Source organism: Silene latifolia, chromosome 7 (assembly GCF_048544455.1).
Source record: "Silene latifolia isolate original U9 population chromosome 7, ASM4854445v1, whole genome shotgun sequence".
Classification (NCBI taxonomy): domain Eukaryota; kingdom Viridiplantae; phylum Streptophyta; class Magnoliopsida; order Caryophyllales; family Caryophyllaceae; genus Silene; species Silene latifolia.
The window spans coordinates 51,429,188-51,440,542 of NC_133532.1; the positions used below are offsets into that span (position 1 = coordinate 51,429,188).

Below are 11,355 nucleotides of genomic sequence, written 5' to 3' on the forward strand. Positions count from 1 at the left end.
GGGTGCTAGGGGGACTGGCAGTGCAGGTCCCTTCACTTTCATTGAGGCATTGAACAAACTGGCTACACCACAGGGGAGTGTAGGCCAGAGTGGTAAGGATCCCCCACCCCCCCCACTGGTTTTAAATGCATAGTATGGGGTTTTGGAATGTTAGGGGATTAAATGATATGAATAAACAGAAGATAGTTAAATGGTTTATGCAAAATAATGGTGTGGGCTTGTTTGGGTTATTAGAAACTAAAATAAAACCTAGTAATTTGTTAAAGAGACCAACTACTCTGTGTGATGGGTGGAGTATTTCAACCAATTGTAGCTGGCATAAAGGAAGAAGGATATGGGTATTTTGGAAACCTGACTGTTTCTAAATTCAATTCCTGGAGTATGGGGCTCAATACATTCATATGAGGGTGACCTCTATCATGGATCATAAGGAGTTTTTGTTGACTATGATTTATGCACATAATGATGTTTCTGAGAGGCAAATTTTATGGAACGTGCTTAAAAATGTTGCTGGTTCTTGTAGCATTCCTTGGCTTTGGCTTGGGGACTTTAATACTGTTTTGTCACCAGTTGAAAGACTAGGAGGTAATTCTACTGAAGTTGAGATGCAACAGTTTCAGGACTGTGTATCCATTTGCTGTATGGAGGATATCCAAGCTACTGGGGCATTATTCACATGGTCTAATAAACAGGATCCTGTGGATAGAGTCTATAGTAGACTTGATAGAGCTATGGGAAATTTGGAGTGGATTGAAGAATTTGGTGACTACTGGGCTCATTTCCACCCCCCTGGTCTTTTTGACCACTCTCCTTGTACTTTATCAGATAGGAAGAGTGGGTTGCAGGGTAAGAAATGCTTCAAATACTTCAATATGTGGGGCCAATCTGAGATTTTTAAAGCATCAGTGGATGATGTGTGGCAGAGGCAAGTTAGGGGCACTAAAATGTTTCAAGTTATCAAAAAATTGAAGGCCCTTAAACCTGTGCTTAAAAATATCAACAAAACTTGTTTTTCAGATATTGAGAATAGCTACAACATTACTGTTGTTCTTTTAGAAAGTGTTCAGAAAGATCTGGTTGATAATCCTGGCAATATGGACCTGATGCAGAAGGAGTATGATGTGGCTAATGAGTTGAAAGAGCTCCTTGCTGCAAGGGATAGTTTTTTGATTCAGAAGGCTAAACTTCAGTGGTCATTGGAAGGAGATATAAATATTGGGTACTTCCATAATTCCATTAGGAAGAGGATGGTGCAAAATAAGGTTTTGAGTATTGAGGATCAGAATGGGAATATCTCAGACGAGGGTGAAATGTTCAACAGGCTTTCTTGGATTATTATTTGGAGTCATTGGCGATCATAATACCACTGAACCTGTCAATGTTCAGGTGGTTAGAAGAGGGAAATGCTGTACTGAGAACCATTGGGAGACTCTGAATAGACCTATTACTGCAGATGAGGTAAAAAAGGCTCTATTTAGTATTCCTAAGGATAAATCCCCTGGGCCTGATGGATACACTAGTCAATTTTTCAGAGATTCTTGGGAAATTACTGGTGGTGATATAACTGCTGCAGTGCTGAATTTCTTTGAGACTGGGCAGTTGTTAAACCAGATTAATGCTACTTTAATTACTCTGGTCCCTAAGGTGGATAGGCCTGTAAGTGTGAAGCATTTTAGGCCTATAGCTTGTTGTAATGTGGTTTACAAGACTATTTCCAAAATTTTGTGTTCAAGGGTGGCAATGGTTTTACCTGATATTATTAGTACTAATCAAGGAGCTTTTGTGCAAGGTAGGAGTATCCTGGAAAACATTGTATGTTTAAGTTGGATCTTCAGAAAGCCTATGATACTATTGAATGGGGCTTCTTGGATCACATGCTAAGTGCTTTAAATTTCCCTGAGAAGACTAGATAGCTTATTATGACCTGTGTAACTACTACCAGCTATTCTTTAAATCTTAATGGAGCTTTATTTGGGTACTTTAAAGGTAGGAGAGGGCTTAGGCAAGGGGATCCCATCTCTCCTTTGTTGTTTACTGTTTGTATGGAGTACCTGACTAGAGTGTTAGATTATGCTACTTATAAATGGAGCTTTAGGTTTCATCCTTTGTGTAAGAGCTTAAGGTTGAATCATCTACTATTTGCAGATGATTTACTGTTGTTTTGTAAGGGGGACACCCAATCTATTATGCTCCTCCTTAGAGCTTTCTCTACGTTCTCTGCTACTTCTGGCTTGAAGGTGAATGCTGCTAAGTCTGAAGTTGTTTTTAGGGGAGTGCCAGAGAGTGTGAAGACTGATATACTTCAGATTTCTTGCTTTAGGGAAGGGGATCTTCCTTTTAAGTACTTGGGAATCCCTATTCAATCAGGGAGGTTAACAAAAATGGACTGCAACATTTTGATTGAAAGAGTTGTGGCCAGAATAAGGAGCATTGGGGCTAGGAAATTGAGCTATGCAGGAAGATTAACTCTAGTAAATGCTGTGTTGAATACTTTGCAAAATTATTGGGGTTCTATTTTTCTAATCCCAAAAGCAGTAGTAAGGAGAATTGAGGCCATCTGCAGGAGTTATTTTTGGGATGGTGGGTCTGAATATCAGAGGGCCCCCTTGATTGCCTGGGATAAGGTCTGTTGTAGGAAGGAAGATGGAGGTTTGGGTGTCATTAAGGCAGAGAATTGGAATATTGCAAGTGTAGGTAAATTGGTGAACTGGATTTACTCTAATGCTGACAGGTTATGGGTTCAATGGGTGCATCATATATATTTAAAAGATCAGGACTGGCATTCTTATGTTCCTCCTGCTGATTCCAACTGGAATTGGAGGAATATTTGTAAAGTTAAGGGTCTGATTTCCAGTGGGTATGTGAATAACCATTGGGTTCATGATCCTAAGGGCTACAGCATCAAGTCTGGGTATGTGTTGTTGCAGGGAGGACACCCCTCTGTTGGTTGGTATAAGGATGTTTGGGATGTTTGGTGTATTCCAAAGCATTCTATTATTTGCTGGTTGATTAAGCAAGAGGCTCTTAAAACACGTGAGAAGCTATTCAGACTACAGATTAGTGATAGCAACCAGTGTGTGATTTGTGAAGATGGAATTGAAACGCATGAGCATCTTTTCAGTAGATGCAAATACAGTGAACAAATAAAAGAACAGTTGGAGAGTTGGTTGCAGATTCAGATTGATCCCCAGGGTCTGGGTTTGTCAGTGCTACAGCAGAGAGTTTGCAGGGTGACTTTGGCAGCTTTCTGGTACTGTGTTTGGCTTGAAAGGAATGCTTGCAGGAGGGATAATTGTCTTAAATGCCCTACTAGGGTGGTGCAGGAAATTAGAAGACTGGTTTATGCAAGGATTAGAATGAAGGTTGCAGGAGTTGTTAAAATGCAAGATCGTCTGTGGCTACAAAAAGTTGATCTTATTGTATAAGTAATAGATGTTGAAGTAGACAAAAATATGGACTGTATGGACTATGTATTCATTTTGTTAAGTTTTTAATGAAACAAGCTCACATTCAACCAAAAAAAAAAAAAAAAAACTACCTAAAAATAAGAAGATATTTCTCCTTATTTTTGTTTGGTGGTTTGACCGAAAAAAGAAAGAAAAAAATCTCCCCTTATTTTTCTCCTCTTTCACGGTTTAAGAGGGAGAAAAATGTGAGATCATTTTCGATTTATTCGTTTGACCTAAAAATCTCTCATCACAAAACCCTAATACTTCTCTAAAATTAGGTGAAAATTAGGGTTCTTATTCTAGCAAAAAGAAAGGCATTTCTCATAACATTTTGGGTGCAACGATTAGGAGAATATCGATTTCGATATTGTTCTTAGGCCATATTGTTAGGACCAAAGGTTGATTCTAATCTCTATTCCTTTTGTTTATGAAATTTCATTTATGACTAGCAATTTCATAATCATAATTTCGTTATAATCCGAATTTCTTAGAGGAAGTATACCGATATTTCCCTCAGAAGGAATGTTTATATGATTGATCTAAATAATATTCCTACTAATTCATTCACGTGCATGAAAGTAACGACAGATGATCCGTGCCTTTGGCACAAAATATTTGCTCACATAAATTCAACAACGTTGAATAAGCTAAGGAAATGGGATTTGGTTGAAGGACTTCCCTCAATCAAATTCGATCAAGAAACATTATGTGACTCTTGTGCTCTTTGCAAATACGTGAGATCATCATTCAAACCCAAGAGAATGGTAACTACCAATGAACCATTGGAGCTCGTACACATGGATCTTTGTGGCCTAATGAAGGTAAGAAATAGAGGAGGATCCAGGTATGTCTTCGTTCTAGTTGATGATTATTCCAGATATGTTCGGCCAATATTTCTCAATTCAATAGATGAAACTTTCAAAGAGCTTAAAGTTCTAATGAAGCTTGCCCAAAATAAGTATAAATCTACATTAATCTCCATTCGTACGGATCATGGCACCGAATTTGATAACCATGCATTTATAGAATATTGTAGGGAGAACTATGTTGGGCATAATTTCTCGGCACCACGAACCCCACAACAAAACGGTGTTGTGGAACGTATGAATAAGACATTGGAGGATATGGCATGCACTATGTTATTGTGTAGTGGACTACCTTGTAATTTTTGGGCTGAAGCTATTAGTACTGCATGCTATGTTCATAATCGAGCTTTGATTAGACCTATTCTCAGGAAGCCTCCTTATGAGCTTCTTAGAGGACGAAAACCTAACATAGCACATCTACGTTGCTTCGGGAGTAAATGTTTTGTCCATAATAATGGAAAAAATAGATTAAGCAAATTCGATCCCAGAAGTGACGAAGCTGTGTTTGTTGGTTATTCTAATCATAGTAAAGCATATAAGGTTTTTAATAAGAGAACCCTATGCATCGAAGAAAGTGTTCATGTTGTTTTTGATGAGAATAACATGTTTGACAAAGCTGAACAGGATGAGGAAGAAGATTTGAACGAACCTGATTTCCGAATATTTAGGGATGATCTTCCAGAATTGGATGAAGAAGATAAAGAAATTGAGGGAACAAGTGATGAACAAAGAAGCTCTTCGAATGATAAAGGAAAGAGAACTGAGAGTTTAGTTGATGATACTAAAACCTCTTCTCAATCTAAGCAATTGGAGGATAAAGTTATAACTGATGAAGCTATAACGTCAACTTCAAATAAACGAACAAAGTCCAATGTTATAACCGATTCTGTTATAACCCCAGACTTGGATTCAGGGGGAACAAGGCTTGAACCCCAATCATTCGAAGAAGACGAAACTAGTTCAGATGAAGATGTGCCTCCCGTTTCTAAGAAATGGAGCTACAAGGACTCTCATCCAATGGAAACCATCCTAGGAAGTTTGAATGAAGGTGTTCGAACTCGTAGAAGACTTAACAACTTCTGCTCGTTCTATTCTTTTCTTTCAACCATTGAGCCAATAAATATCAAAGAAGCACTTACAGAATCAGTCTGGATCGTTGCTATGCAAAAAGAGCTTCAACAGTTCGAACGGAACAAAGTTTGGCATTTGGTTCCAAGACCTAAAGACCGAACGGTTATTGGTACATGATGGGTTTTTAGAAACAAGTTGGACGATACAGGAGTCATTGTACGAAATAAAGCTAGATTGGTTGTACAAGGATATAATCAACAAGAAGGAATTGACTATGATGAGACCTTCGCTCCTGTAGCCAGACTTGAGGCTATTAGATTGTTAATAGCATTTGCTGCTCATAAAGGAATCAAACTTTATCAAATGGACGTTAAGACAATATTTCTTAACGGTTATTTGAATGAGGAGGTTTTCGTGGAACAACCTCTAGGATTTCTCGATAGCACGTTTCAAAACCATGTTTTCAAATTAGATAAAGCTTTGTATGGTTTGAAACAAGCTCCGAGGTTGTGGTACGACAGATTGTCAAAATATCTTCTTGAAAGTAGTTTTAAAAGAGGATCTGTCGACAAAACTCTATTTCTGAAAACTGGGGATTCCGATTTATTCGTTGTGCAAATTTATGTTGATGATATTATCTTTAATTCAACTAATGATCGTTTATGTAAGTATTTTTCAGAATTAATGACCTCAGAATTCGAGATGAGCATGATGGGAGAACTCAAGTTCTTCCTTGGACTCCAATTTCAATAAACTCCTGAAGGAATCATGATACACCAACAAAAATACATCAAGGAGCTAATCAAGAAATTTGGTATGGAAAACTCTAATTCTAAACCTACTCTTATGGGTACGGATAAGAAGTTGACCTTGGATGAAAACGGTAAGTGTGTCGATGAGACGACTTATCGAGGTATGATTGGCTCACTTCTTTATTTAACTGCAAGTCGTCCCGATATTATGTTTAGTGTATGCGTATGTGCTCGGTTTCAATCATGCCCTAAAGAATCGCATATTATTGCAGTTAAGAGAATCTTGAAGTATTTAATTGGTACATCTAAATTATATCTGTGGTATCCTCTTGAGTGTAATTTCGATCTCATAGGATATTCGGATGCAGATTATGCAGGTTGTTCACTTGACAGAAAAAGTACTTCCGGCATAGCTACGTTTGTTGGACCGTGTATTATCACGTGGGGGTCAAAGAAGCAAAATTCCGTTGCATTATCTACACCTGAAGTAGAATACATTGTCGTTGGATTGGTATGTTCTCAACTTTTATGGCTTAAGCAACAGTTATGTGATTACGGTGTTAATGTTGGGTGTATACCTATTTTATGTGATAACACGAGTGCCATAATTATATCTAAGAACCCGGCACAACACTCACGTACTAAGCATATAGACATTAGACACCATTTTCTACGTGATCATGTAGATAAGGGCAACATAAGACTGGAATTTTGTAGTACAGAAAAACAATGGGCTGACATTTTTACCAAAGCATTGGCTAGAGAACGTTTTGAGACTTTACGGTTGGAAATTGGTTTAATCGGTGGCAACTAAACTTGTCACAAATATTTTATTCTTCGTATGACTGACTAGTTTTTGACGAGATTGTATGACTGTGTCCGTGTTTTTCGTTGCAAGTTTATTTGTGTCAAATGTTATATTATATTATGAGAATATTCCTTCTGCTAGTCATGTATATTTTATGTTTTATTACGAACCATACAGTCGGTAATAAATTATTCATGTATATTCTTTTTACCGAAATTCCTCATCAAATCTTTATCTCTTGCCAAAATTTTCTTCTTATCATATCTATTAAAGATTCACCCTAACCACTTATATTATTCTTATGGTAAGTAAATAAAAAAAAAATTCATAAAACTTACCTACCTAATCCTACACGCCACTTCCACCTTTCCTAATTCAACACAAGCACTTTTTACCATATTTTATCTTTATACACCCCATAAATACCCCACCTCATACGGTCACAATCAAAACACAACACCCAAAAAATTTTCCCTAAAATTTTTCTACACTCAACCTCCAAAATCAAATCATCATCATGACACCTCCCTCAACTCGTCTTCACTCACCCTCAACTCGGTCCACAACTCGGACCGGGTCCTCCAAATCACCATGCAACAAAGCTTATGTCCCTATCAAAACTCCCTCACCTCAATCAAACCACAAGCCTACCAATCCCGATCATAACCGGGTTAATCCTAACTTAGAAGGGAAAAGACAAAAGCTAAATAAGGGTAAGAAAAAGGTTGTCGGGTTTGAGACTTCGGTGGAGGAAACCAAGATTGTGGCTAATCAAGAAGTTCATCAAAGAGCGATGTTCTGAGAGTATATGCCGAATGCAACATCATCAGGTCTTGATAAGGTTAGACTTACCGTGGATGAAAGAACCCGAGTCAACAATGTTATGCGGTATGATATTCATGGTGGTCGGTCTTACTCCGAAAAATGGTATGGGAAAATCGAAGCTTTACAATTTTTCAAGGATTTCTTGAACTTTCAAGAATGGAAGAAAGTTAGCTCCTTTGTTGGTTCGGTTTATCCTATAGAGGTAATCAAGTTTTACTCTTCGGTCTCCGTAAGAAATAACGTGTTGTATGCAATGGTAAATTAATCCGAAGTCAAACTCTCCCTTGCCGATTTTTGTACTCTGTTTTCGGTCCCTGATGATGGGATAGAAATAAACCCGAGTGCGGAATGGGGAGATGTGACGGAGGAATAAAAGCTTAAAATTAAGAACTCTTTTGATGTTGATGCTACGGGGTCGAGTAACATGCTTGTGGGGTCGTTCACTCCGAAATTGAAGTTCTTTTTAAATTTTCTTTGGAACACGGTTGTCCCGAGGAGGGGTGGCCGTGATAAGTTGTCAAGCTATGAGATGGTGTTGGTGTCAAAATGGCTCGAAGGGTCTAAAGTTAGTCTTCCTCGTCTTGTGTTTCATCGAATCATTCAAACAAGCATTTCCGTCACCGAGAAGAAATTATATACTACTTTAGACTTGCGATATGGGATGTGGGTCTCTCGGGTTTTAGAACAAAAAGGGGTGGTTAGGTCTTCTAGCTATGGTGTGTTGGTCAAAGATGAGATGTGTGACACTCATCTTAAATTGATGAAAATTGGAGCAATTGGACCCGATTTAGTGTTTTTGGCAAAGGGTAATGTGGTGGAAAAATCGTCGGATGTGGTGTTGGTTGTGGAGCAAAAATTGGACTCGTTTATGACAAGTATTTGTGAAAAATTGGACGCTCAAAATAAGTTGTTTGCGGAGTTGGTCTCGGGTTTGGGTCAAGACAAGAATGGGGCTTCGGGTTCGAAGGGTTCGGATCATGCCGAGGTCTTGTCTTATTTGCATGGGTTGGAAGCTAGGGTTGATGCTATGGCTAAGGATGCGGCTAGGGCGGCTAAGGAGTGTGTCCGTCATTCCGGGTCATTGACCAACTTAGCTAGTCAAGGAGGGTTAATTTGGCGCGAAGGGAAGGCTATGCATGAGGACATGAGGGTTGTTTACGAGGCTATTAAAGCCTTGTCATTGAAGGTGCTCAATTTCGAGACGTGCCTCACGACACAAGCTAACCATGTTCGCTCATGTTTTGATCGTCTTGACTCTCTTGAGTTTAGGACCCGTCCCGGTTATGTGAACCCAAATGTCGTGAAACGCGACTATCCTTAAGCCCGCCACCATCTTTTCTTTATTTCTCTTTTTATTAGACTTTATGTTTTTGGATTATTGTCTAATTCGGCCCATTTTGGCTTGCTCTCCCATTCGGCCCATTCGGCTTTATCACTTGTTATTTTATTCGGCCCATTGGCAATTAGACTACTTGGTTTGTAGTAGACTTATTTTATATTTGGCATGCTTATCGTAGATTACTTTCTCGTTTTATAATATTTCTTTGCATGATTAATACGTGTCTCGATCTATATTATTCTAGTTGTTTTATGTCGTTTCTCGTATTTTCGATGATGTCAAGAGGGGGAAGAAAGTTATCGTGACTTAAGTATTTGCCTAAGCATGCTCCTTGTCAGAACCTTTAATCTCTTAAGGTCCTTAGATCCTATACTTTGTATATAAGTGATTGTTCTTGCGTACGACTAACTATGATTTTTATAGTATTATGTTGAGGGGGAACTTACACTTAGTCACAAATCGTAAGAGACTTGTCATCATCAAAAAGGGGGAATTTGTTCGACCATATAGATAAATGATTATGTTTTGATAATGACAAGTATGTACTTCATATTATATATATATATATATATATATATATATATATATATATATATATATATATATATATATATATATATATATATATATATATATATATATACACACACACATATACTCTTGCTCGTAATCGTTTGTTTAGTCTTCGTTAGATTGACTTAGGTTACAAGTTTAGCAAGTACTGTTATAGCATCCTTAGCTATAACATTGTAGATTTGTAAAGCATCATTCAAGTAATATTATAGCAGCTTGATCTATAACATTGAAGATTCCTAAAGCGTCATAGTAACTGTAACAAGTTTCAAGTATGATGATCACTCAAGCAAAAGGCTCGATCAAGTCTTTAACAAGCTCAAGATGAAGAGCTAATGATCAAGATAAAAGAGAAGATCCTATCACTGAAGATCTCCAGGAACATTAGCTAGTATAGGTCTTCATCTAATGACGGTATCTTAAGAAAGAATATTGGGAAAATAAAGTTATAGTTATTTCACCTATAACTTTACTTACCAAACTTAAAGTTATAGCTGTTTCTACTATAACTTTTGGTAACAATTTGATGGCACGATTTTAATAGCTTTAAAATCATTTTTTAAAGGTTAAAATTCTTTAAACATATTTCAAAATCATGTGTGTGTATAGTAGAGATGAAATAAGGGTTGTTATAATGGATTACTTGCATTTCTCTATTGGTTAGTAAAACGACTTATGGGTCGTCATGCTACCTAGGGTTTGCTAGTTTATTTTAACCTAACCCTAATCCAAGAAGAAGGATTTTCGTCTAGATGGACACGGGCCTAGGGTTTCGGCCGTTGGCTTTGAACCGTTAGGTTTTACAAGTTCTCTAGAACAAGTAATCTATCTAATTAAATCTAGCTTATATTTTTATAAGATATTTTCATATCTTAAATATATACTTGATTTAATTTGTTTACTTATCTGAAAATCTTAAAGATATAGTTTTGGAAAAATAAGATTTACTTTTATCTTATTTACTTAAACTAAAATATCTTGGATTGAATTGGGAAAGAGGTAGAGATTTATTTCTTGCGAAATAAACCGCCTACCTCACGACACTTCTAGGGTTTCGTGCAAAACCCTAGTCCTCTCATCTACTATAAATACATATGATCTTTCTTCATTTTAAATTAGCTTTTCGAAATATCAAAAGCTCTTGCAAACAATTTTGAGTTTAATTTTAATCGGTTATATTTATTGTTTTGCATTTGGAAATTCTTGCGACAAGTCGTGCTCTTTAAATTGCTTATTTTTCTTAAGATTACGTCATAAGATAATAGTATTTTATATTGTTTCTTACTCGTTCAATTATGTGAACACTTAGAAGAACAATCAAGTGCTTTCTTAGTAACTTAAGATAGTCAAATCGAATATCTAGTGATATTCAAATTGAGTTATAGCTAAAGTTAGCTATACGAGTTAGATTGATAATTTTGTAATCCGGAGAAAGGTACTAAAGTTGTTAATAGAGAATAGTGGACGTAGGCTTCGACGTGTGAAGCTGAACCACTTCAAAACCTTGTGTCTTTGCAGTTTTCGTTTTGTTCATTTCTTTACGTTCTTAATCACTTAGTTAATTAGTTAAAGTATAATTAATAAACTTTAAGTAATTAATTTCCTTGATATAAAATTAAAAGTGGGCATAAGTTTTTTAAATACTCAATTCACCCCCCCTCTCCTCTCGAGT

The 11,355-nt window shown here is 37.0% G+C and overlaps 1 protein-coding gene across 1 annotated transcript; it reads left to right on the forward strand.

The window, feature by feature from the left end:
* Positions 1-419: 419 nt before the first annotated feature.
* Positions 420-1,913, forward strand: LOC141590073 (uncharacterized). Its single transcript, XM_074410686.1, has 3 exons — positions 420-1,262; positions 1,387-1,656; positions 1,836-1,913. The coding sequence occupies exons 1-3, from the start codon at positions 420-422 to the stop codon at positions 1,911-1,913; spliced, it is 1,191 nt and encodes a 396-aa protein (XP_074266787.1).
* The last annotated feature ends 9,442 nt before the right edge of the window (positions 1,914-11,355 follow it).

Excerpts from the sequence above, each read along its gene's own strand:
- LOC141590073 (XM_074410686.1), top strand. The coding sequence starts at position 420 with ATGGATCATAAGGAGTTTTTGTTGACTATGATTTATGCACATAATGAT. Across the intron at positions 1,263-1,386 it reads AGAGGATGGTGCAAAATAAG|GTGGTTAGAAGAGGGAAATG; the intron begins GTTTTGAGTATT and ends GTCAATGTTCAG. Across the intron at positions 1,657-1,835 it reads TCCCTAAGGTGGATAGGCCT|AAAGCCTATGATACTATTGA; the intron begins GTAAGTGTGAAG and ends TTGGATCTTCAG.